General features: G+C 42.0%; 2 protein-coding genes and 1 long non-coding RNA gene across 3 annotated transcripts; 1 reads left to right on the top strand and 2 right to left on the bottom strand.

Annotated features, from left to right (window-relative positions):
• Nucleotides 1–96: 96 nt before the first annotated feature.
• Nucleotides 97–13,347, top strand: LOC106936179 (probable E3 ubiquitin-protein ligase HECTD2). Its single transcript, XM_015017019.1, has 7 exons — nucleotides 97–2,714; nucleotides 7,788–7,929; nucleotides 11,672–11,813; nucleotides 11,888–11,990; nucleotides 12,064–12,153; nucleotides 12,651–12,715; nucleotides 12,845–13,347. Exons 1-7 carry the CDS (start codon nucleotides 2,634–2,636, stop codon nucleotides 13,197–13,199), a joined length of 978 nt encoding a protein of 325 aa, XP_014872505.1. The 5' UTR covers nucleotides 97–2,633; the 3' UTR covers nucleotides 13,200–13,347.
• Nucleotides 13,348–17,200: 3,853 nt separating this feature from the next.
• On the bottom strand, nucleotides 17,201–17,945 carry LOC106936174 (uncharacterized). The gene is made up of 2 exons (XR_001422070.1): nucleotides 17,415–17,945; nucleotides 17,201–17,347 (listed from the first exon to the last, which is right to left on the bottom strand). It is a non-coding gene; the product is annotated as an uncharacterized LOC106936174 (long non-coding RNA).
• Nucleotides 17,946–19,789: 1,844 nt separating this feature from the next.
• On the bottom strand, nucleotides 19,790–24,498 carry LOC106936173 (V-set domain-containing T-cell activation inhibitor 1-like). Its single transcript, XM_015017013.1, has 6 exons — nucleotides 24,396–24,498; nucleotides 22,497–22,814; nucleotides 21,805–22,062; nucleotides 21,107–21,211; nucleotides 20,973–21,021; nucleotides 19,790–20,803 (listed from the first exon to the last, which is right to left on the bottom strand). The coding sequence occupies exons 1-6, from the start codon at nucleotides 24,466–24,468 to the stop codon at nucleotides 20,689–20,691; spliced, it is 918 nt and encodes a 305-aa protein (XP_014872499.1). The 5' UTR covers nucleotides 24,469–24,498; the 3' UTR covers nucleotides 19,790–20,688.
• Between the last annotated feature and the right edge of the window lie 443 nt (nucleotides 24,499–24,941).

Raw genomic sequence — 24,941 nt, forward strand, 5'->3', positions numbered from 1 at the left:
AGAGAGAGAGAGAGAGAGAGAGGGGGGAGAGAGAGGGAGAGAGAAAGGGAAAGAGAGGGAGGGAGAGAGAGAGTGTTTTGAGTTTGAGCCCCAGAAGCCATAAAAATTTCTGGACTGATGCAAAAAGCACATCTGGGTTTGGACCAACACCACGTGTCTGCTGCTGAACCGGGCCTCAGCTCCGAAAACAAACGCAGCTCAGGCTCAGGGCGACCGGACCGGACCGGACCGAACCGAACCGGACCGGGCCAAGCAGCCAGAACTGAACATCTCAAACAGAAAAAATAAAAATTTCAGAAATTATGTTAATGAGTTTGAAGCTCGGTTCTGATTCTGTCCAGAATCTGGTCCTTCTGCTCACAACGTTTCAGGATCAGAGAGGAAGCAGAAAATTCAGAATTTAACCTTTGACCTCTTCAGTGTGGAACAGCTTTCAATGAGGAGAATCCATCAAAATCAGCCTCATAATAGTTCACAACACAAGTGAAGCTACTTAAATTCTGTAGGATCCATTAAACAAAACTTGTTTGTAGTTCATAACCAATTCTAGTTCTTTGTGATATGCAAATTTCATCTGACATTTTTAAGCTTTTATATCATTCATCCAAGACCCAGATTTTAAAATTTCAACAAAAGAGAAATTTTTTTCACTGCACAGTTAACTCTGATGCAAACGTTGTGCAGAGAAGACACGATGCTGACCAGATCCAGAGGTGGTGTCCAGTTCTCTGAGCTCAGAACCATCTGGATGGACCATCAACCTCAGAACCTGGATTATGGATGAAGACGCTGTGGCCATTTTCCTCCAGACTGCAGAAATCAGCTTCCAGACTGAGGAAGAGGAGGAAGAGGAAGGCCTGTCTGCTTCAGATTCTGTTAGAGCTGCTTTGATTTGTGACTGGAGGAACTGATCCAAACTCAGGTCCAAGTCCATCCTGGTTTTATTGGATCGGAGCAGGTTTGGTTAACCTGATGCTGGTTTGGAAACAAACGTCATTAAATCAGATTTTATAGCAGCTTTCTGCAGAAACACTGGAGCTGCTTTAGGGAAACCAGACGGATGACGATCTGAACATTACAGGGAAACACACACACACACACACACACACACACACACACACCTACACACACACACACACACACACACTGGGGGCTTCAACAACAGCAGCCCTTCAGTTTCTTTATGTTCCGAGAGAATTGGCCTAAAGCCCGGATTCTGCTTCTCACTAATTACGTGTCCAGGAGTTAAATTGTAACAGTGACACAGAGACTACAGAACCAGAGCTGGAGGAAGCTAAAGTCTCCACTTCCTCTGAAAACTGTCAGAATAAAATGCAGCTAAAAATGCTGCTAAATAAACCAAAGAAAACCCAGACTGGAGATAAACACACTCTAATGGGAATATCAACATGCTAATAGGTCAACATGCTAATGAAAGCACAGAGATTGATGATAGCATTTAAGCTAACATTAGTATTTAGCTAATAAAAGCTAAATGGAGCAGTAAACATGCTGGTGATAGCTGTCATGCTAACATTAGCCTTATTGTAAAAATAAGAATTTAGCTATTTTTTAATATAATAGCTAAGTTTATCATTCTGAATGGAGGCAGTCAATGTTAGCTAACATGACAGTGATAGCCCACATGCTACTGAACAGTTCAGTTAATTTTAGCTTATATGCTAAAGCTTTAGCAGGCCCCTTTTAAGTTTCTCTCCTAGCCAGTTAAAATGCAAAACATTTGATCTCTTTCCAGTTGACTCAGCAGCAGGTTTTAAGTTGTACCAAACGTGTTCAGGGCACAACAGATTTTGTAATTTTCTAGTTCTTGGGCGCCATGTGGCTTTCTGCCACCCTGGGCAACTGCCCATATGGCATATATCAAAAACTGTCGCTGGTTCTGGTACATTTAAAAACTCTGTTCCAATATGAACTTTATTTTATTTACTAAGTTAAAATAAATGATTGAAATGTATTCAGATAAATTACATCACTTTTATTCATACTGGTTGTTTCTTAGTGTATTTTTTCTGTTTTGCTAAATTTTCATTTCCCTCTGTTATTTTTGGATTCCCCTTCAGATTTTATGAGCTTTTCTCTTCCTTGCAGCAGTTTTGCTCTTTTATTTTGAATCCTGTTCTCCCCTCTCTCTGCTGGTGACGCTGGGTCTCCAGGCGCCTCCTCCTCTTCATCCTCCTCCTCCTCCCTCCAAACATGGCGCCGGCTCGCTGCTGGGCTGCCTCCCCGACCGACGACGCAGAAAAGCAGAGAAAGAAGCGCAGAAGCAGCGGGTAGAAACTTCCCTTTAACGTTTTTAGAACCTGTTTTTAACTTTCTCCGGCGGCGCTCCGGCTGTTTGGAGAGATCCACGCCAGACTTTTACGCACAGCCTGCTTGTTTGGAAACGTTTGCGCGTCAGGCTGTGTGCGTAACGGGGATCTCACCTGTCCGACGAAGGTAGATTTCACTCCGCTTGTTGTAGGATGTGAATCTCCCTGATTTCCCCTGGTTGCGGAGCGCAGAGACGGACATCTGCGGGGAAAACATGCGCAGCCCTGTAAGGAGCAGCACCGCAGGCGCAGCTGAGGACTGAGACTTTCCACGGAGGAAAAACAAGTTTTCCACTCTTCAGGATGGATGGAGAACATTCTGCTCTGTCAGGAGTTGAGAGGGAAAGAGAGAGGCTTCCACCCATCTACACCAGCTCTCCTCCTGTAAGCTAACCCTCCTTTTCTCTCCGTCTGAGCTCAGATGTCAGAAATGTTTCTGGTTTTTCTGGCCAGATGTTTCAGTTGGTAGATCCTGATGTGGGTGAGGATGAGAAGAATCGTTAACTTGAGAGTTTTTGAAAGTTTGCAAAAGTTGTTTGTTTTGTCAGGGCATTTTCTCTAATTGCTCTTCAGTCATTCCCTCTGGTTTCATTTAAAAGCATCACTTCCCTGCAGAATGAAACATTAGAGGCGAAACATGTTATGCAACATGACAAAGCGGGTCACAGTTTTCATCTTGTTTTTGGGTTTAAATTTTCCTCCATTTGATCCTGGAGCATCACTCGGGTTTGATCTGCTGCTGAGTCAGCTCAGTCTCTGTTTTACGTAACGCCCGTGACGTCATCAGGTAGCTCTCTGGTCATACGCCTCAGTCCAGAGCTCAGAGCTGAAGGCATCTCCACCTTCAGACGGTTCTGACCCGAGAACAGCTGGTCACTGCTCAGCCTGGTTCTGATCCGGTCTGGAAGGACCGAAAAACATGTGGATCCAAATGGATCTGTTTGAATCTGTTCTCTGGTTCTGATCAGGCTGCAGGAGATCTGAGGCAGGAAAAACAGCTGAGTCACCAAAAGATGGATGGAAGGATGGATGAATGGATGGATGGATGGATGGATGGATGATGGATGGATGGATGGATGGATGGATGATGGATGGATGGGTGGATGATGGATGGATGGATGATGGATGGATGATGGATGGATTCTTCTGGGCCGTTCGTGGCGTTCGGTTCCTGTTGGATTATTGCTTCATGGATGTTTTAGTTGTTGGTGAAAAAGTAACCGGTCCAAACCAGGAGTCTGGATCCAGTAGAAACCTTAATCTGATGGATCTGACAACCTGTTCAAATTGGGTGGTGAACTATGAACATGAACTAGTTCTGACCAGCCTAATAATCTGACTGGTCTGGATCTCAGGCTGAGTTCGGACTCTGTTCTGTCTGGATCCAGGATTTTTCTCTGATGGTTCTGATTCAGATCTCATGACCGTTTAACCATCAGGGGTCAAAGGTTGGATTGAACCATAAATTAGGTTCATCACCTGTTAATCCAGATGAAAATCCACTTCATCCATGTTACATCACTGCTGAAGCAGAGGCTGATTCCCGACCAGAACCAGAACGTTTGACCTGCTGGAGGTTAAAAACCAGAAATCCAGGAGACGATCCTCATCATCACTGATCTTCTGCAGATTTAATGATGATCCTTCCTGCTGGGTTCAGATCGGGTCCGATCAGAACCACATCAGAACCACTTCAATCTAAAACCTTCATTGTGTTTGACGATTTCAGTGTTTTTAGCGTTAAAACTAAACTACGTTAAATGGACGAGTCGAGCTGAAAGTCTGGAAAACTTTGACTCTGTTTCAGAAACAACAGAAAGTTTTTCAGTTTTTCTCTTCTGAGTTTTAGCCGGACTCGTCTCAGCAGCTGCTCGTCGTCACACTCCTCACATTCAGGACGGTTTTTATTTCTACAAATAAAGTCAAATCCTAGTCGGTCTCAGCTCAGAGGGCCGTCTTACAGGATGGAGTTATTTTTTAAGAGAAAATATAAAATAACCTTTCTGCCTTTATCAGTTCATAATAAACTTTTGGTTGAGCGTCGTGTCAGAAGGTGACTGTCTGCTGCTTTACAGACTCATCATTTTTATGAGCATTCTGAGGCTGAGCTTCTCTCTGCGAACTGATCCTGTTCGTTAGTAAGGCTGTCTGCTGCGGTGGCCAGCCTGCAGGCTGCTGCTTCGCAGGAACCTTCAGAGAAAACAGAACTTATAACTTTAGCCGTTTAGAAACTGTAACTTTTTAAATCTTGATGACATACATCAGGGACGTCAAACTGATTTTCATTTCCTTCCACATCAAAATCATAAATATCCTGAAATGGCAGAATAAATGATGAATAAACTGTTAAAATAGTAAAGCTTCCTCTGAATTTGATAGGAACATTAAATAATATAAACAAAAACTGATGTGGTTGATCAAATAATATTTGAGAATATTAACGTTGAAGCTTTAATAATAGTTCTGGTTGGTTTAATAGAAGTTTTTATGTAGATTAAAAACAAACATGAGTGAAGGAGTTTAGTAAATTTGGCTGATGGATGAAATGTTTTTATTATATCAGGAATAAATCATGAACCAATCAGGTTTCTGAGTCAAACTGATTGATCACTTTGATAAACTGATCAGTTTGTCCCAGTAAGTCCTGAAGACAAACCGTCACCCAGGCGACCAGCTGCACCACCGGTCCGGTCCGGTCCGGTTCGGTTCCATCAACAGCTTCATTACAGCCAGTCTGTGCTGTGTCTGTGACTCCTCTGAGACGGACCAGCGCTGGCCTGATTCTGTCAGAACCGGTACCAGACCCGTTCCAGACGTGTGGTGAGTAAATCACCAGAAACCCACTAAGATTTCTGACCCAGTCTGCCTGCTGGAACCGGACCAGTACAGTCCAGTCCGCAGAGCCAGACCGTTTCCCAGCCGGCCCACACCTGCTGCTCTGCTGCCAGAACCGCCAGAACAAAACATGGCCGCCAGTCGCCTGGTGGAGGCGGCGGCAGCACGGCGCGGCGTGGTGGACATGATGGACACATCATGTCCTCACGCTGCATTGGCCACCAGCAGATGAATCCACCTGCAGCAGAACGTCGTCAGTCTCTCCTCAGATGTGATGATTCAGTACCAGCTCCAGGCAGAGGTGCATTCTGGGACGTTTCTCTGGATGCTTTGGGTTTCCTCAGCAGCTGAGGGCGGAGCTGTGAGGCTGTGAGGAGCTGCTCTCAGATAACAAGCAGCTCTGACCACATCATTCATCCAGCAGCTTCAACTTCTCACCGTCTGACGGAGTTTAAAACCTGGACGGGAAATTCAGCAACACGACTGAATAAATCTGGTTTTATGGCCTTTAATGGAAACTTCTAAAGTTTACAAAACATTAAAAAGACAAAGATATCCACACTTACATCTCATTATGTCTTTTAAACGTATAAACATCATTAAACTTGTTTATCAGAGATGCACCAATCAATTTTCCTGATCAACTTTTCTCAGTGGGAATTCTTCATCTTTAAACACCAATAATCTACATGTTGATGCTTTTATATTTAGTTTAAATTAAAATCTTATAAATGTTTAGAATAAATTACTTTAACACAATAAATGTTCATATTTAAATTTCCTTCCTCTGTTAAACATCCTGCAGGATTTTTAAAGTTTTTAGAAAAAACCTGACTCAGCAGGTTTAAAGAGAAACAGAAATCTGTGTTGAATCCTGACTGATGCATCTTTAATGTTTAGATGATGATAAGAGGATTTGATCTGAAGTTTTTACTTCAGTAACTGTACGTCATGATGATGTTTGGCTGATTATTTTACTGTTGGTCACAAACTGTATTGATTTAGAATCTGTCTTTTCCTGCAGTCCCTGAACACACCACAGGTTTCTGTCTTTGTACACATGTGGAGCTGCAGCTCTAAGCAGCGGCTGCTCTGCATCTGTTCAGGTCTGAACCTCTTCATCCTCATCCTATTTTCTTTAATTTCCATTTATTCCCCCGCTTCCTGAATTACTCTCTCTCTCATATCCCTCTCTTCCTGTCCTCTTATTTTCACTGTTCCTGTCCTTTATCCTCCCCGTCTTCTGTCCATCCCACTTTTCTTCCTTGGTTCCTTCTTTTTTATCCTGTAATTTCCATCTCGCTCTCGCCTCGCTGCACTCGTGGCTCTGCTGCTGTGAAGCGTCTGATAGCGAGGCCGGCGCAGCGTGTGATTAATCACGGAGAACAGTCGGTAAACGCTGGGCTCATGTGTTTAGTTTTGGTTATGTTCTCATTGTCTGATCATGCAGCCCAGAGTCTGGACCAGCTTAGGAAGTTCTGCTGAGAAACCTCAACATGTGAGAATGCAGAGAGTCACTTAGCCGACTTTATTGGTCGACTAAAGAGCTGCAAGACGACGGCTACTCAGTCATTAGCTGGAACGTTTGTCAGGAGAGCCCATAAAATAAATCTGCAGTTACGTATTCTTTCCAGAATAAGCTGGTTATAAACCAGCGTCTCATTTATGAGACGTACAGCAGCTGCAGATGGAAGCACCGCTGCCTCCGAGCAACAAGGTCCTGGGTTTGAATCCCAGCCGGGGGGATGTTTCACACTGGGGTTCTCTCTCTCTGGGTACTCCAGCTTCCTCCATCAGTCCAGAAACTGTTCGCTCTCTCAGCTGTGTGTGTGTGTCCTGTGATGACTGCTGGACATCAGCTCCAGTGTTAGAGTTATTAAAGCTGATGATGGGTCGTAAAGCAACGCCGAAGGAGCCGTAGGAGATTCCAACCAGCTCTGCTCATAATCCACACGACAAATTCATCTCCTGGATTTTCCATGTGTGGAATAAGGAGCAGAGCTACAACAAACCTCTGGGAAGATGTGCTGCAGTGTCCTGAACGCCTGGCCAGCTGTAAAACATGGTGGTGGCAGCATCATGCTGTGGAGTCATGAGCAAAGTGGATGTAATTATGAGAAGCTGGAAAGTCACAACATTAAAATCCACAACCGAACAACTTCAGCAGAAAACATGAAATGTTTCAGGATAAAGATGTGAACAATTTACTGAGCTTTTAAAATGTCTATGTTTAAAAACATTTATTTGTCAGGAGAGTAGAATTCACATCAAAGGTGCAAAAAGTTATTAAATGATTTTCCTTGATCTCATTTTCATATCAAGGAAACCAGTGGTGGGCAGCTAGCTGAAAGGTTAGCTGCGCTAACCCTAAAGCACCAATCACAAACATCCACCACCTTCCAACACCTTGTCCCCAGTGGGGTCAGGGGGTGGGGGTCTCCAGCGCTAAACAATTTCAAAGTTAGGATAAGGTGCTAAATGCAAAAGTAGCTCCGCTGTTAGCGCATTAGCAGAAGTGTGCTCACCAGTGAAAATCTTCAGACATACCTGACTTGTTTTTATTTTACTCCAGACATCGTTCTGTTGTTACAGAATATTAAACAGCCGTTTTCTTCATGGCAGGTTTTGGGACGAGGACCCAAGCAGCCGTTTCCATCTCTGGGAACCTTCATCTCCACGCTCAGCCAGAGGAGAGACGCAGGAGGGCGGGGCTTCGCCATCGGCATCGGGGGCCCGCTGACCGGCCCGCTGGGGATCAGGCACAGTGAGTTACATCAGCTGAGACACGATCCTGAGAACTGCTGCTAAAGCAGGCCATGCTGCCGGTACCAACGGCACACACCTCCAAATTGCGCCTAGGCTTGGCTGTGTTGGTTGCTAGGAGACTGAAGGAAGAATCTAGACTGTCTGATAAAATGGCAGCATTTACCTGTGAAGTCGATCAGCAGTCAAAAGGAAAGGGATCCAGAGAGGTTAGATCAGATCAGATCAAAGTTAGAGAGGCAGGATGAGATGATTTGGACCTCGGTTTGGGTTCAGCTGAACTGAAAGCCAAGCAGACAGTAGACCGCTCCCAAACCAGAAAGTGGACAACAGCACAGGGCATTCTGGGTAAATAGAACCAAAACGAATATGCTAATTTAGTGCTAGCAGGAGAAATGACTCGTGGTTTTTAGCCAAAGACTAAAGAGAAATCCTCCAGCCGCTGAAATCCTTCAGAGGTTTTTGTGTCGTTTCCTTCAGTGGATCTTGGTGCAGCGCCCCCACAGGCCAGGAGGGGAACAGGTTGGTTTGACTCAGAGGAAGAGAACCACAGCAGCTGGAGGTGGAACAGATGTTTCAGCGTTGGTCCTCTATCGAACCGGGTCTACTGGACTGTGACGTGTGGAAACAGAAACCTTCTGCTCTCTGCTGTGTTTAGACAGATGTTTAACTGACTGTAACCTGATTTAACATCATTTATTCATGTTTGAAGTGCTGAAGCTGATTGTAAAGAAACTGTCTCTCCTCTCCAGCAGTGAAACAAGCAACACTTTGACCTGCTGTGAAAGTTTACAGCAGATGTTCCTCACCTACAGCCTGACCCGGTTCTGTTCTCTGAGTCGATCTGATGTGGGTCCCGTCTGAGCTGTAATGATGTGTTACTTCCTCTGTTTACAGTACGCCTCATGTATTCAGTCAGAATGCAGCCTGCATGGCAGGAGGAGCGCTGTGTGGCCGCGGATCCAAACCCAGGATCCGACCCGTAACTCGGATTTCTGCTGATGCGATGCAAACCTCTGGTTTCTGGGCTGACATGCGCAGCCGAGGTTCTGGTGAAGTAGCGAGCGTCTTGTCGGTTCTGAGTCACTGCGAGTGTTTTTACGTGGAGGAGGATGTTGGTTCTCGTAAAAGGCGAGGTTATTTCTGACTGCCATGAGAACGGAGACCCAGCGGAGCGCTCATCAGCCAGCTTTGTCACCACGCCGACTGATGCCAGAATAATTATGCGAACCTCCACCCCAAATGAAAACCATATGAAAGGAAAACAGTGGACACACACACACTCAGGCGTACACAGGATGCTGCAGCATTCCTCTGCCCGGTTACAGTCGTCAAGTCTGCTGGATAATCACAGATTCAGGAGGTTTCTGTTTCCTTTTTCATTTTCCTCAAGTATGGTTTTGAGTTCTGAGGCCGAGCTAATCAGAGGTTCATCTGAAGCTTCGAGTCAGAATCAGAAATCACTGACGCCTCGCTTTCAGAGCCAGAGGCCTGGAAGGATAAAACGCCATTATCCCTCCCATCAGGACGCTTTTCCATCAGCGCTGCACAAAAAACCCTCAGAGGAGGAAAATCACCAACATATCAGTTCTGATGGTAGAACTGATGCTTCTGGTACTTTCCTAACAAAGACAACTTACCAGAGCCTGGGACTTCATCTGAGTCTGAACCCAAAGTACGATCAAAGCCTTTAGCTGACATAATGCTGGTCCTCCTGAAGGCAATGAAAAGCTGCCATGGCAACCAGGAGTTGTTGCCATGACCAGTGACCTGGATGATGTGGCGGTCCAGTCAAAGTCTCCACCCAGCGAAGGCCAAACCGACCCTCAGCTGACATCATCCGTGTGCAGAGTTCACGAGGCTCAGAGAGACTTCTGGAACAGGAAGAGGCCGTCGTCCTGGAAACAAGACATCCACGCACTGGAGGCACGCCACGACCAGAACCACGAGGGAGAACGGCAACATGGAGGAGAACGGCAACATGGAGGAGAACGGCAACATGGAGGAGAACGGCAACGGAGAGGTCAACGGCAACGAGGATCTTTGTCTCTGTGTTTAGTGATGCTGCGGGCTGGAAGGACCTTCATCTTCATCCTCTGACTGAGGCCGTTGCTGCCGTCTGTCATGGCCGCCCTTCATGCTAACAGCTCAGTATCAGGCAGCAGAGATGAGTTTCCACAGTATCGTTGGACCGAACTGCAGCTGTTGGACAGATGGACTCCCAGAGACATGCAAATCAAGCCCAGATCACCACTCCTCCACCGCCGTGCTTTACAGCTGCTCTGATGTCTTTGTGCTCATGTGCTGACGTCTGGCGTCCACATGTCCACATGGTCTCATCTGTCCAGAGGACATCGTCCCTCCATCAGGTGCAGCTTTGCAAACCAAAGTTCTGCTGCTGGATTTTTAAGGTGAAGAGTTTTTTTCCAGACTGCAAACTGTCCTTTCATGAACTTTCACCTTTGCCCTGCTAACTGAGGCCTGTAGAGGCTGAGATGGGACACTTTGGTGTTTTCTCGTTGACCTTGGAGTTGAACTTGCAACCTGCTGGGATTTCCCCTGGTTGGCAGAACTCCAGTTGTTTGGAAAATCCTCTATTTTCTGCAGTTTGAACCAGTTTAATTTAGATTTTTATGGTTTTAATGTTTGGAACTTATTTTAGTTATTTAGTCTTCATTCCACCTGGATAAAAACGAGAGTTGGTTTTAAATTCAGGCTGAAATCCGTTTCAAACCCGATGACCTCCTCTGAGCGCTCTGCTGCCCTCAGTCTGCCTCGCCGCTCCTTTTTCCTCCTGCTTGAATAATCTGTCCTGCACCCACAATGCACCTGGACAGGCCTCGTGCTGAAGGGAGTTACCGTGGAGACAGAGACAATGAGGGGCCAATTATGAAGAGAAAGGCTGGGTGGGTGTGTGGGAGGACATGTGTGTTTCCACCTGGTGGAGGACCGGCCTCCATGTTGGATCAGCAGGCGTCACTTTTAGATATGAAAAATTCAATCTTTTCTCATTTCTCATTTAAACGTGTTTATCCAGACACCGGACATGTCAGGAGCAAAACAACTGATGATGCATGGAAATAAAAACTATACTGATGACTGAAGAGATTCAGTTAAGTTTATATAGAGGTCCAGAAAACCCAGCTCTTATTTTGATAGTCTACTTCCACTGATCCACAAGGTAATTTCCATAATTTGCAAATTTAGTTCCAAACTAAATATTTATCTTCCAAATTAAGTATTTAGCTTCCTAAGTATTTAGGTAGCTAAATATTTAGCTAGCTAGTTCATATATTCGTACATATTTAGCTTCGACCAAAATATTTAGGTCGAAGCTAAATATTTAATTTGGAAGATAAATATTTATTTTGAAAATTAAATATTTAGTTTGGGGAAAAATATGTTGGAACTAAATATTTATGTAACAAACAATATTTAATTTTGAGCTATTTATTTAGTTTCCACATTAAATACTGTATGTACATCAGAATTAAATATTCACTTCAGAACTAAGTGTTTAGCTTCCTAATTTAATTTGCAAGCAAAATATTTACTTTGTAAACTGAATATTCAGCTTCTGAGTTAAATATTTAGTGTTGGAACATTAAATATATGAATAAGATTGTGACAAATGTGGCCTTGAAAGCCCAGATTTCCCCCTGCCAGGCTGATTAAACCCCGATGCTGTAATGTTTTACTGTGAAACGTTTCAAGCGGCTCCTTATGTCTCCTCTGCGCTGCAGCCGTCAGGGAGCTGCCTCCCATCTGCAGCAACGTCCGGCAGAAGCAGCGGCTCTCCATCGACACGCTGCCTCAGGAAGTCAAAGCTCCGTTCCCCTGCGACCCCGTCATCCCCCTCCGGACCAAAACCACCAAGGAGTTCCAGTGGGTCTCCTCTCTGACGCTGAAACATCCCAGAATCCTCTTCACTGCTTTACTCCATCTGCCGTTTCCAACAGGGAGGACGTGGAGCGAGCCGCCCAATCAGGTGACTGGAGGGAAGTCAGAGAGTTTTACCTGACGACCTTCGACTCCTTCGTAGAAATCAACGCCGCCTTCAAGGTAAAGCAGATAAATCTCCGCTCTGCCGCCTGGCTCTGCTTCCGTTTCCTCACCGTGTCTGAACGTCCCGCAGCGGGAGGCCAACGGATTGTTCAACACTATCGAGGACTCAGGAGTCAACGGCAAGTTCGTCAGCGCGGTTTACGACTCGCTGCTCAGCACAGTAAGTAAGACCCAAACCCGGTTCTGATGAGGCCAGGCTGTACTAATGGAGCTAACGGAGCATGTAGATATTAAATAGGAGGGCTCCCAGGATGGAACCTTGAGGGACTCCATGTGACAGAAGCGACCACTGGAGGGCGCTGTGCAGCGTGAGCTTTGTCTCAGCTCCACTGCACAAGGAATTTAAGCTAATAAATAATTTTAATGTTAATTTTTATTTTTATTTAGTTTTTAGTTGCCGTTTAAATTGGGTTTTAGGCGTTAATAAATATTTATAATCATCTGTAACTGAGTTCATGAGGTCGAACCTTCAGCTCACCCAACTGGACTTTTAAAACTTTTATGAAACAAGTTCAGCTTTGCTTCTGTTTGGGCTTCAGTTTAATGTTGAGGTTTAAAGCTGGACTAACACAGAGAGCAGAAGTGTGTCTGTCTGACGCGCCGACACTCTGAACGGTGTGTGTGTGTGTGTGTGTGTGTGTGTGTGTGTGTGTTCAGCCTCAGGACATCCAGAAGTTGGTCTTGAAAGGAATCATCAACAGCCTGCTGAGAGAGTGGAAAGGGTGAGAGCCGCTTCAGTTTATCGCTTCAGCTTCATCGTTACTAATATTTCCAGACAGAGTGAGATCAAGTGAAAGATGTTTTTGTGTTTCATCCTCATGCCGGTTCTTGTTCTGTGTTTCTGTCTTTAGGCCTCGGACAAAAGACGACCTGCGGGCGTATTTCGTTCTGATCCAGGTGAGACTCAAACACATCAGCTTGTTTCTGACAGGCAGGTTAAACGTCCAGCATGACGGAGCCGATCAGAGAGAAACTGCTGAGTCATGGGGAACCAGAGACTCACGTTGCTATGGTGATTCCCGCCTTTTCTTGGGAGCTGTGCATTTTTTGTCAGAATATGTAGAAAGTTTTCTAACATCTGTAATGGAAACACATCGAGTGTCTGAAAGTCGACAGAAATACGGACGCAGTGAAACTGTGACAGAAACTTTAAACATCAGAGTTCAGGTTCAGAGTCATTGTCACAATCTGAGCTGCATAGTATGAGGCAAATATTACAATAATATCGCAAATTCAAACTGTGAATGTTCAAAATGCTAATCCAGTCGGATGAAGTCCGACTTTAAGCTTTCGATGTTTCTGCTGGAAGGTCTGGCTGAGCTGTTCTCGTTAAAATCTTTGACGGTTTGAAGGTGTGCAGTTCTGCGTGCATCACTGTGAGCGCCGCCTGCAGCTCAGGTTTTCCCATCAGGCCTCTCTTTCTCTCTTTCTTCAGCGGATGCTTTGTGCGTTCTGCAGCTCTCTGGCCTTCCAGTTGGCTGACAGCAGATCTGAGAGCTCGTCTGCACTCGTTATAGGAACAAAACCCCTGAAACTTAATGGTGCTTGTTGATAACTGCTGTTAAAATTCAGGCTGCAGTTCATCTCCAGCTGTGGTTCATCAAAGGTCTGCTGGAGAAAACTACAGCTACAAATCTTTTTCTGTCTCTGGTTTTCATCCACTTTCCTCCGTTTCAGCCTCTCTCCATCCCTCCTGCTTTATATGGGCGTGAAACAGGAAACTCTATTTAAGGGCGCCAATCCTAAAGTACTCAAGCTGTTCAGCATCTTTCTTCTTTTTATTGCTGCAGATTCAAAGAATAATTTGAATCAGCTTTTGGTCATAATGCATCAGAAACTATTCAGCGGCTTTATTGGAGTTCTGCTCGGTTCTGTTCAGCCCAACTTTCCTGCAGAAACACCATTAAAACTGAAACGGCTCAGAAACTTTGACACCGTTTAAACTCTGGGTTCTGACCCAGTGAACTATTTGAAAACTTTCTGTCCTCAGCTTCGTGCACATTCACAAATTAACCANATGTGGGAGTGACTGTCATGAAGTATGAATGGGAAGGTGACGCTGCTGGCTCGGTGTGTGAGGCAGCGGGTGAGCTGGGTGGTCAGTCCTCAGAAAGTTTGGAGCAAAGTTTGGGTTGCGCCGATTTATGTTTTCGCATCCACCTGAATAATGTGCAGTTGCACCACTGGTTTAATCCTCTGTAAAACCTGACAGGTTGACTTGGGCCAGTCTGCCACTCCTAGGAGGAGGAACTGAACTGTTGATGTAAATAAACCAGGACAGTTTTAGGTTTAACCTGTTCACAGGTAAAACTAAGAGCAGTTTTTTTAGGTGCCAGGATTTTAATCAGTTTTATTACGGTGAAAATGTTCTGCTTCATGTTTTTAATGGTCCAGACTTTGACTTGGCCCCTTTCAAGAGGAGGTGAGTAAATGAATTAGCTGTAATATCAATGATCCATCATAATGTGAGTGTTATGTTTTTACCTAAGAATGAAGCAAATATGCCCAGAAATGCTAAAGATTAATGTTTTATTGAACCAGTTTCCATGTTGAGTTTATCAGGTTTATTAAAAACACAATACTTCAAAAACTGAAACCATGTTGTTTAAAGGGCAGAAATGTCTTCAGAGATTTTTTAATATCTGTTCAGTCAAAATGCTGAATTTCTTGTGTAACATTTTATCTGCTGTTCGTGTTCGAGAGCCACAGATCACAACAACTTTGTGTTTAAAGTGAAACAGAAACAATCATTACAGAACCTGAACTGCCATCAAAACAGGGCTTTGTTTTTGTAACGTGAAAAATAAAATCACTGTTTACGAAGTCTGGGGTAATTATTCATTCAGTAAACTTCTCTTGACAGAACTGATTTTTTTTATGATGAAATAGACATATTTTTTCCTAAGCTGAAATTTTATGAGCTACGTTTGTGAATAAAAGTGAATATAGTGTATTTAATACCATTTTATAGCACAGTCAAGAAACTTCAGTAGTTATAGAAATGCTGTATGTATTGAATATGAATGAAGTTTTACTTTGCACACATTGAAATCGGGCCTCTGTTTTGTTGCTGCTCTTTCCGATACTCTGCCTTCAGCAGGTCATCACGTTTCTCATTAAACCTTTAAAAACGTTCAGAAGAGTTTTGACCTGTGAAGTTATGATGAGCTCAGGAGATGATCAGCTTCCCACCAAATGTTTTCTGACTCACATGGTTCCACAGAAAAGTTGCTGAACTGATGAACCTCTGACAAACAAACACGTTATGAGGTGAAGTTAGTGGATCTAACAGAGAAACAATCGAAATAATGTGGGTCATTTTCCAAGATGAAACAAGAAGACAAGTTTATTCTGATTTGATTCCAGACAGTAAGAAAAACATGGAAACATCTCTTTGTTTTCTGTATGTAAACATCTGGTTTTATTTTATCTCGTCCTGCAGATCCCACAGTGACGTGTGTTTTCAGACAGAACTGCATTTTACCCTGTAATGTTGATCCCAGTTCAGATACAATCATCCACTGGGATCACTTAACATCAGGAGAACATAATGTCCACTCCTACTATGATACTGAGGACCAGCTGGGACGGCAGGACCAGCAGTTCAAAGGTCGGACGTCTCTGTTTCAGGACCTGATCTCCAGAGGAAACGGCTCCTTAAGGCTGACAGGAGTGAAGATCCAGGATGAAGGAAGATACAGCTGCTACAGCAGCACAGAGAGAGGAAGCAGGAAAACATTCATTCAACTGAAGGTTGAAGGTAGACTGGCTTCTATTGTGGTGGATTTTAGTTAGTGAGATTTACCTTTACTCTTCTTGATGTGTTTACTTGGTTGGTTTGCAGCTCTAATAAAAGTCAGTATAAAGCTGGTAGAAAACAGGATCATCTGCAGCTCAGAGTGGATCTACCCTCAACCTGAACTCAGCTGGTCTGTTAATCCTCCATCTGAACTGGAGATCAACAGCCCAACGATGGTCCATCAGACTGAAGAGCAGCTTTACAGCATCAGCAGCTCTCTGCTGGTCTCAGACAGACTTTATGACCAGACATACAGCTGCACCGTCAGCAGCAGCAGAAACAAGAAGACAGCCTCTTTCTGTAAAAGTAAGTAACTTTTTTGTTGGTATATTTCACATTTTCTAAATATTAGCTTCATTCAGCTGCATCTGTCGACATCTGGTGTGAATCAAATGAAGTAATGTAGCATCACATGATTTTCCTTTGACTTGGTTCACAGATGATATTTTTATTACTGCATTTCTTTTCAGTAACAGGCAGATTAACAGCACTGCTCTGAGTGTATAATACTAGAATCAAAGATCATCCAGAGACACGAGTTCACATCTGACCTTTTTCTTCCCAGAGGAAGTTATGGAGGCGAGTAAAGTAGCTGCAATAATAACTGGAGGATTCGGTCTGTGGATACTGATATTCGTAGTTATATTAGGTAAGATAAGACACAGACTTTGGTTTTTAAATAATTTATCAACATATTTTTTTCAGTGCCATCATCTGATTCAAACTATTTTCCAGGTTTTTGTTCACGAATCACAGAAGCCATGTGCAAAACAGCATCACATCAACAGTAAGTGACTAAAAAACAATATGTAGTTAATATTTATCTTGGAAGAAACGGAAATGCATTAAAAATAAATGTTAATGTAAAACATTTTGTTACATGTTTTACATGTTACATTTATTTTATTTTCTCAGTTCAAAGAGCTGCAAATCAACAGAAAGTAAATCCTGAAGAAATTCTCATTTCACTTTGTTAAACTCTAACAAATTAAGCCTGTTTAAATTTTAAATCTAATTTATTTTACTAAATTATACAGGACCACATGTTTAATAAAGCAAACAAATGAAGCTTTTCCTTCATTAGTAGCAGTCTTTATCTTATACACACCTGTACATGTGCCCCGCCCACATGGGCTTATAAGACACAATAAAACACACAAACAAGCAGACGGAGCAGATTAATTATTTAACGACTGTAGTTCTAAATCTGCCTCTCTTGTTGCAGCAGCTCTGATCTGGTTTATTTGGTGCCTCATGTTCATCTGTTTGGTCGATAGTTCCTTCTGGTTCTGGATGCTCTGCCACCAGGATTGTTGTTCTCATTTACCTACTTTTGGACAGTTGCTATGACAACAAAGTATTGTTTTTGAAACTGGGAGCAAATAATTAGCGCCACAAAACTGTCATAATGAGAGGTACCAGGACTCGAAGGCAAGCAACAACTACGGACACCCAAACTCAGTTTACAGATTTATTGAACAGGAAGGTGTAATGGGGAAAACAATGGAGAGGTGAAGATCAGCGGCAGCAGGGAGGAACCGGGCCAGAGGAGGAACTGAGAAATGGGTGAGCAGTTAGAGGAATAATGACAGGAATGATGATGTAACCTGATGAGGGCTTACGGATTGGGGGTTCAGGTGAGCAGAGGAGGGTACAGCAGTTGGGGCAGCGAGGGGTCTCCAGGTGGGGGAGTTCCAGCAGGTAACTGAGGGTGGACAGGCAGCAGCAGGGTGGTGGTGGAGGAATCCAGGGGCTTGGCCAAGCCAAACAGCGAGGGCCAAGTAGTCCAGGTGATCTGATTCTCAGAGAGAGGTCAGGGCTGGTTCTAGGAGGAAGAAAGATGGGAGAGGCGTCAGGAACAAGTTAGACACTTGAGACAGCACTGAGAGCTAGAGTGTACCACTGTAGAAGCGGAACCATCTGGCATCTTCTTCTGGGAAGCCTCTCCTATTTAAGGCCATTGTTGATTGGAGATGACGAGCACCAGCTGGATCCCGTCAGCCTGCCACCCTGAAAATGTAGAGAAAACACTCCCCCGCAGAACCCAACACAAAACAGTTTTGGGATTTGGGTCAAATCCCAGAGCAAACTGTTCTGAGGCGCTGAGCTGCTTCCTGCCTGAAGCATCATCATTCAACAACGTTTTGAAGAGACGTGGATGAAAGGAGCTGCATAAAGTTATGTTTGGATAAATAAAGTATTTTTATTTGATTCATTAGCCACAGTCAGGTTGCAAAGTATATTCACCAAAATCATAAAACCAAAGTACAGTACCATGTTTCTAAAAATGTGCAATCCAGAAGAATAAAAATCAAATTAAATAAATTAGGATAAAACACTATAAGAACAAAGCAAAAATGAATTTAATTGGACTCCAGATGAAACCAGATCAGCATAAAATTGCTTTAGATTGCTCTGCAAAAATCTTAGTTATATGCAAACATAAATAAAATGTTTTGTTCTGATTACAGGCTTCCTGCTTGTAGGAACTCGGCTGAATCTGAACGTTTTCAGGTCGCTGCGGTTTAGCTGTTCTGGTCCCAGATGAGGAACAACAGGATGATCTGGATGGACATGAAGAACCCAGCAGGAAACAAGGACTGAAGATAAACTTCAGCAAATAAGAAAATATTTGCTGAGATAAATGTTCAACATAAAACTAAAGCATTTCAATTATCTGGAATCTCTGGAAAAAAATCAGTTTTTGTTTATGTGTATCTTTTTTTTCTTTGTTTTTAGTTTGCAGAACTCAGCTACTAGTGAGGACCAACTGGGATAATATATACATTTATATTATTAAAATAAGTTTTTTCACTTGTTTCATGTTTTATATGAGATTTTCAGCCACTGAAACAAAGACTTGAGACTTATGTGAGGAGGAAAACCAAGAACTGAAGTGTTTTATATCAGAGCGACTGACTAAATAACCTGGAAAACAAGAGAAATAGTATAAATTATACAAACTCAGTTTCTCTGGCAGCCATAACCACAAGACTGTGAGAAAATATCAGATCTTTTTATTCTACGATTGTTCAGGTTAATTGTTTTTTTTTAAGTTCCTGTTTACCAAAGGTGCAGCAGAAACATGAGGCAGGAGGAGCTTCATGGTGAAAAGAAAGTTTGAACAGAAACCAGTCAGAGCAGATTTTCCTTTACATCAAAACTGAAAACATTTCTGTTTGGTGCAGGTCAACATTTGTTATTGAGAAACATCCTGACTGTTGTGCCAACAATGTTTTCTCATCCAAGACAGAGAAACTTCTCCTTATTCTGTTCAAAATGAAAAAGCCTGATTGTTAACGAGGTGGAGAAGGAAGAGCTGAGAGTTTGTGATAATCTGCTGATGTGGATAAAAGGAGAGGAAGAGTCAGATATGGATGGTGTTAAACGAGAGCAAAGACAGAAAAAACATCCTTATTGTAACTTAAAATAATCTAGACTCCTTGTGTGTTATTTGAAATTGTTGATCAATGTATTTACAATCTTGTCTTTACTGGTTTTCATTGGATATTTTAAAACACCAAATATTACCCATAAGCCATCAGAGTCTCCAAACACCAGCAGACCAGCAGTGAAGGCAATTTTGAGCTAGACGTCATTAAGGAGGCTGTTTAGTTTATGTACATCTAAACAAAATTGATCAAATTTAGGTTTGCAATACTTAGATCACACAACATACATTCATTTGTTTTTATATGTAATAAATGATTTTTTAGGACAGCACTGGGCCCCAGCAGCAGCAACAACTAATTAAACCGTTTTTTATTTCATAAAAATTTGCTTTAAGATGTTTAAGGTGAAAATATTTCAGAGCTTCATCCATGAAGTCAGTTAATCAAGAATGAGGCTTTGAATGAGGTTTATTTTGGTCAAAGGTCACAGTGAGGACGTCTCAGACACTAAAGGACGACGACAAACATCCACTTCATGACATCATGGCTGCCGGAAACAGGAGCATCTTCAGCCAGAGACTCGTTGGCCAAAGTGCACCACAGAAAATCAATCAATCAATAAAACATTTTATTTGCTCCACAGATCAATAAAAACATCATTTCTGTCTGTAGCCATTAGGATTTACAATGCCCAAGTCTGAGTGACTTAAATCTGAGTTTCTCTGCTCTCATTTATAGATCATTTCCCTTTGGGGATCAATAACTTCTATTCTAAATGAGGCATACATATTTATTATATAATATACTAATTATTTATTACTAAGATATGCATTATCTGTTTATCCATACGCTATGGAATTGCTCTGAAGTCCAAAATCTCTGCTATGTGATTTATAAATATATAACATTTTTCATTTTGTTGGACCCATCAAACCTTAAACATTCACCTAAATGGGTCCGGACTGCATTAATGTTATATTGCTCTATATAATTGATGACATTGCACTCATCAATTATGATTTAACCAACCAGGAAGGCTAGCAGCTACATAAAATGGAGATCTTCCACATTAATACCTACTCAGAATGTAGGGGCCAAATTAAGAGGAATCCTGAACCATGTGGGGGTTTGATTTGACCGCAGCTCAAACCCCACGGGGGGCGTGGTACTATATGCTATGCCCTATAGAAATAAAAACTGGCCAATCTGTGATATTTAATTTTTTTAACTATGTGAACTGGGACTCTCCCCAATTTGTTCATTTTATTTCCTTAAAAACAACAAAAAACTCTGAAACATACTTGTGTACAGAGTCATTTCTGCTGCTATGATACTTTCAAAAATCATTTCAACTGACGTCCAAATGTTTTACATCTTTTATGATATTTCAATATAATTATCAATTTAATGGAAAAGTACTTTAACATCTTAAAATCTTAAGATAGTAACTGTCTTGAGGACGTTGTTGTTGTGCTCGTGGAAACATTGTCTGGTATGTAAGACTTTAGGAGAGACCAGGGGATAAAAGACGAGTAACGGAGGTCACAGTATCTAGATCATTTTCTGCATTAACAGCCGAGTCCGATTCGTCCAGGCAGTCCACAGGTTTCAACGAGTTCCTGCAACAGAATCAAAATAATTTCAAATTAGAACAATGATTTATTTTGTCTTGAAGAAAATATAAAACATAAAACTGGAAATGATGTAATCATTTTATACTTCTTACATTGTTACAATCATAGAGTGGAGAAACTATTTAAATAAATTTAGTCTGTATACATTACTGACCCATGAATTTCAGGCTTGTTTGGTGTCTTTGTGTTGTTTGCTGTGCAGCCTGGGAAAAGTTTGAGTTCAGAAATTATTAATAAAAAAGAACAAAATCAAGAAATCGACATCAAAGAAAATCAAGAGTCATTTACCTTTTTTCGTTAAAATTATAGTGATTATCACAACCACCATGATTACACCTGCAACTGGAACCCCAATCACCACTACAGAGAACTTTCCAACATTATGTGACATTTCTGTGAAGCAAGAAGAAGAAGAAGAAGAGGAAGAAGAAGAGGAAGAAGAAGAAGAAGCGTCATTAGATGCATCTGGATGGATGATGGCAGACAGGGGAAGGAAACATTTTACTATTTATTATGTATTCAAGAATTACAGGGAAAGATTTTACTTTAGCATTTTTACTAAGCAGAAGTCCAAACAAGATAAATCAGGTTTAGCATTGTCTCTGAGAAATGTGCATATTTTATATTAAAATATGAATATTTCACTCAGTTTGCTAAAGAAGGAGCAGGTGGACTAACAGCTCTCATGATTTCCTGTCTCTTTCATACACAGAACAACTTAACCCTGAACCACTTCTGCTAAACTACAAGCACATTTCCTGCTTCACACTGAAATTCTAAAACACACCTTTTTCAAAATACTGCACACAATTTCCCAACATTTATCACAATTTTTATGAACAAAATCTCTTGTTTTCTGAAGGAAAAAACTGTCCAAAAGCTTTTCACAATGGTGCATGTGGAGACACAGCAGTTGATGCATCATGAAAAGTGAATCCAGCCTTGAAATGGAGGAAAATCTATTTTTTTATTTAACTTGTTCTTACCAGGTTTAACCAAACCTGTCTTCTGGTTCGTCTGAGTTTTGACTGTGCAGTAGTAGGTCAAATTAGGGTCATGGTCCGTCAGACAGCTGGTGATGTCATAAAGCTTCTCCTCAGTCTGATGGACTGTGGTTCTGTTCTGCAGAGCCGTGTTGGATGGAGGCTCAGTGGACCAGGTGAGTTCAGGTTGAGGGTAGATCCCCTCTGAGCTGCAGGTGATCCTGTTTCCATCCTGATGGATCCTGATGTCAGAGACTGGAGCTGAAACACAAGAACATGGAAGAAACTAATAAAAATGTGTCATATTTAAGAATAAATACAAAAGTTCTGCAAGAAAAAAATGTCATCCTGTTTTATTTATACCCTCCTGCTCCTGTTCAAGGGGAGGCCTGGTGTCTCCGTCCAGTGGTCAACCGATGAGAAGCAGCTTCTCCATGAACTGCTTCCTGGTCCACCACAGGACGTCATAGAAGAGTCATACACACATTCAGGGTAATTTAGAGTCACCGGTTAACCTAACATGCATGCTTGGGTTTGCACTCGTGGGTTTAACCAGTAGAAACCCATGCATGCAAAGGGAGATCCTGCAAACTCCACACAGAAAGGCTCCACTGGGATTTGAACCCAGGACCTTCTCACTGTGAGGCAACAGTACTGACCACTGTTCCACCGTGCAGCATAACACACTAATTTACCTTCTACTTTTAGGTCAACAAATGCTTTTTTGTTGCCTTCAGAGGTACTTGTGCGGCACATGTATCGTCCTTCGTCTTGAATCTTCACCGCTGTGAGCAGCAGGGAGGCGTTTCTTCTGGGGATCTGATCTGTGAACAGAGACGTTCTGCCTCTGAACCAATGGACCTGGTGTCCCAGCTGGGTTTGATTGTTGTAGAAGGAATGGACAAAAGTTTCCCTTGCTATCATGTGAATCCAGTGGATGAGAGGATCTGAGCCAGCCTGGAGCTCACATGGTAAAATGCAGCTCTCATTTAAAACACAGCTCAGCCCAGTACCTGCAATGTGGAAAAAATAAGCATCAAACCCATGAATAATTTATCTCTTTAGAAAATAAAATCTCTATATGACCAAATAATGTCATGACTGGCTGTTGTTTTATTGTCCAGTTAGCACAGAACATTTCAGCAACAAGGCAGTTAAAAGTGCTTTAAGTGATAAAAAAAAAAATACCACATTAAATTGTTGTTTCTCTTTCATTTTTATGAATTGGCCTTTGAATCAAGTTAAATCAGTCAGGTATGTCCATCTATCATCACTGCTCCCTTTAACTCTCATAATGAAACCTAATGTTCTTGTTGGGTTTCTATTTCTATATTCCTCTCATGCAATGTTACTTTTATTCACATTTTTTAATTAATAAAAATTCACATTGTTTTTATTTATTTAAAAAAATGAATAAAAAGAAAAACTGTAATATAACTGAACAGGAATGAACTAGAGATTGTTCAAAACTACATTCTCATTTCTGATACTGATTCTTTTAAACTGAATTTAATTTAGATTAAATTATAATAGGACTGTTGTTGTTGCTTCAATTTGTCTACTTGTCACAGTTTTGAGTGTCAGATTTTTGGCACTTTGCTTTTCTGAGTTTGAAATGGTTTGTAAATAATATGTCCTGGCTCCAGATGTCCTCAGTGTTCCTGCATGTCTGTAATTCCTTTACGGTAAGATGTGCTCCTCCAGGCTTTATAACAAAGGTTTCCTTGTTCCTGTTGTACTAGTTCTACCTGTTTTTCATTTGTCTGATGTCATTTTGTCAGTTTCATGCTTTGTTTTTAATTTTCTTAAGTTTTAGTTTCTCCTTGCCTGCCTCTGCTTGTTAAAAACCCTCTGTTTGTTTTGTCCTGTCTAAAATGGTTTAATTTATTCTAATAGTACTTTTTCATAATAAAACACATTATTTCATGGTTTGCCTGTTGTGTTCTGTATTTTCTGTGTAGTTATTTTTTAGGTTTTCTGTGTTTAGTCCTGTCTTCCCTGTTGATTGCTTACCAGGTGTGTCTCATTCCCTGATTACCCTCCCTGCATATTTAAGTCCACCTGTTATTTTTGTCTCTTGTCGGGTTGTCATCTAATGTTGTCCGTCATAGTTCTCCGTGCCAGTCTGTTCAGTCGTGGAACTTTTTGCCTTTTGTTCTTCCCTGAGCTGCCTGTGTGTTTAGATTTTTGTTTTTTGTGGATTTTTCATTAAAGCCATAACTTTTTCATCTCTACCTGGGTCGTCAGCATTCGTTCTCGCCTCTATCCTCCACTCCATGACATTGCCAAGACAAAACAGTGTGTGTTTTTTTTATTTTAGCAATCCGGAGCATTAATTTATATTGTTTCCTGAGAAGGAATTATTAATTAATTCGTCAACTTTTTATTATTTCTTTCACTTGAAATAACGGAGAACAACAGAAATGTTAAAAGCTTAATTTTAAAAAAATGTGTCTCTCGAGATGTTTTTATAGACTATTGTCTATTGTATGGTTACATTCTGTGGACTCAAAAGTGCCATAAAATAAAATGTAACATATTGATGCTGATATTAGAAAACATCAAACTGAAGGTTCAGTAATATTTTTACTCACCTCCTTCTGACAGAGTCCAGGTGAGACTCAGGGCAGCCAGGAACATGAAGCACTTGATCTTCATCATGCTCATATTCCTGTGCTCAGGCAACAAGAAAGAGGATTTGTTTGTTCCTCACAGTGTACTTAAACTACTTAATAGCTCCGCCCATTTCTGGAAACAAGTTTGTCACATAAACACAAGCTTCGGGCGCACCCATGGAGAGCTGAGTAGATTATCCTGACAGTTTCAAACTTTCATTTTAATACTTGAGCTTATTGAAGGTTGATTTCAGATCAACAATTATTAAAAAAAGAGGAAAGTAGCTGCACTGCAAAGAGAGTTACTTTGAAAACAGAGCTTAGTACATGTGGTTAGCTGCCAGCATAGGCGTAGGAAGCGGGGGGGACGGAGGGGACATGTCCCCCCCAATATTGGAGAGAGTCACATTCGTCCCCCCCAATAATTTCACCGCTGTTGCGAAGAATTTTAAAATCTTCCACTCGCGTGCTTTTATTTTGAAGGCGCACAACAGCGCATTCAGCGGAGCGCTTCCTGCCCCTCCC

The sequence above is a fragment of the Poecilia latipinna genome, unplaced genomic scaffold (assembly GCF_001443285.1).
Source record: "Poecilia latipinna isolate Pla-1442-1.1 unplaced genomic scaffold, P_latipinna-1.0 Scaffold2091, whole genome shotgun sequence".
Classification (NCBI taxonomy): Eukaryota; Metazoa; Chordata; class Actinopteri; order Cyprinodontiformes; family Poeciliidae; genus Poecilia; species Poecilia latipinna.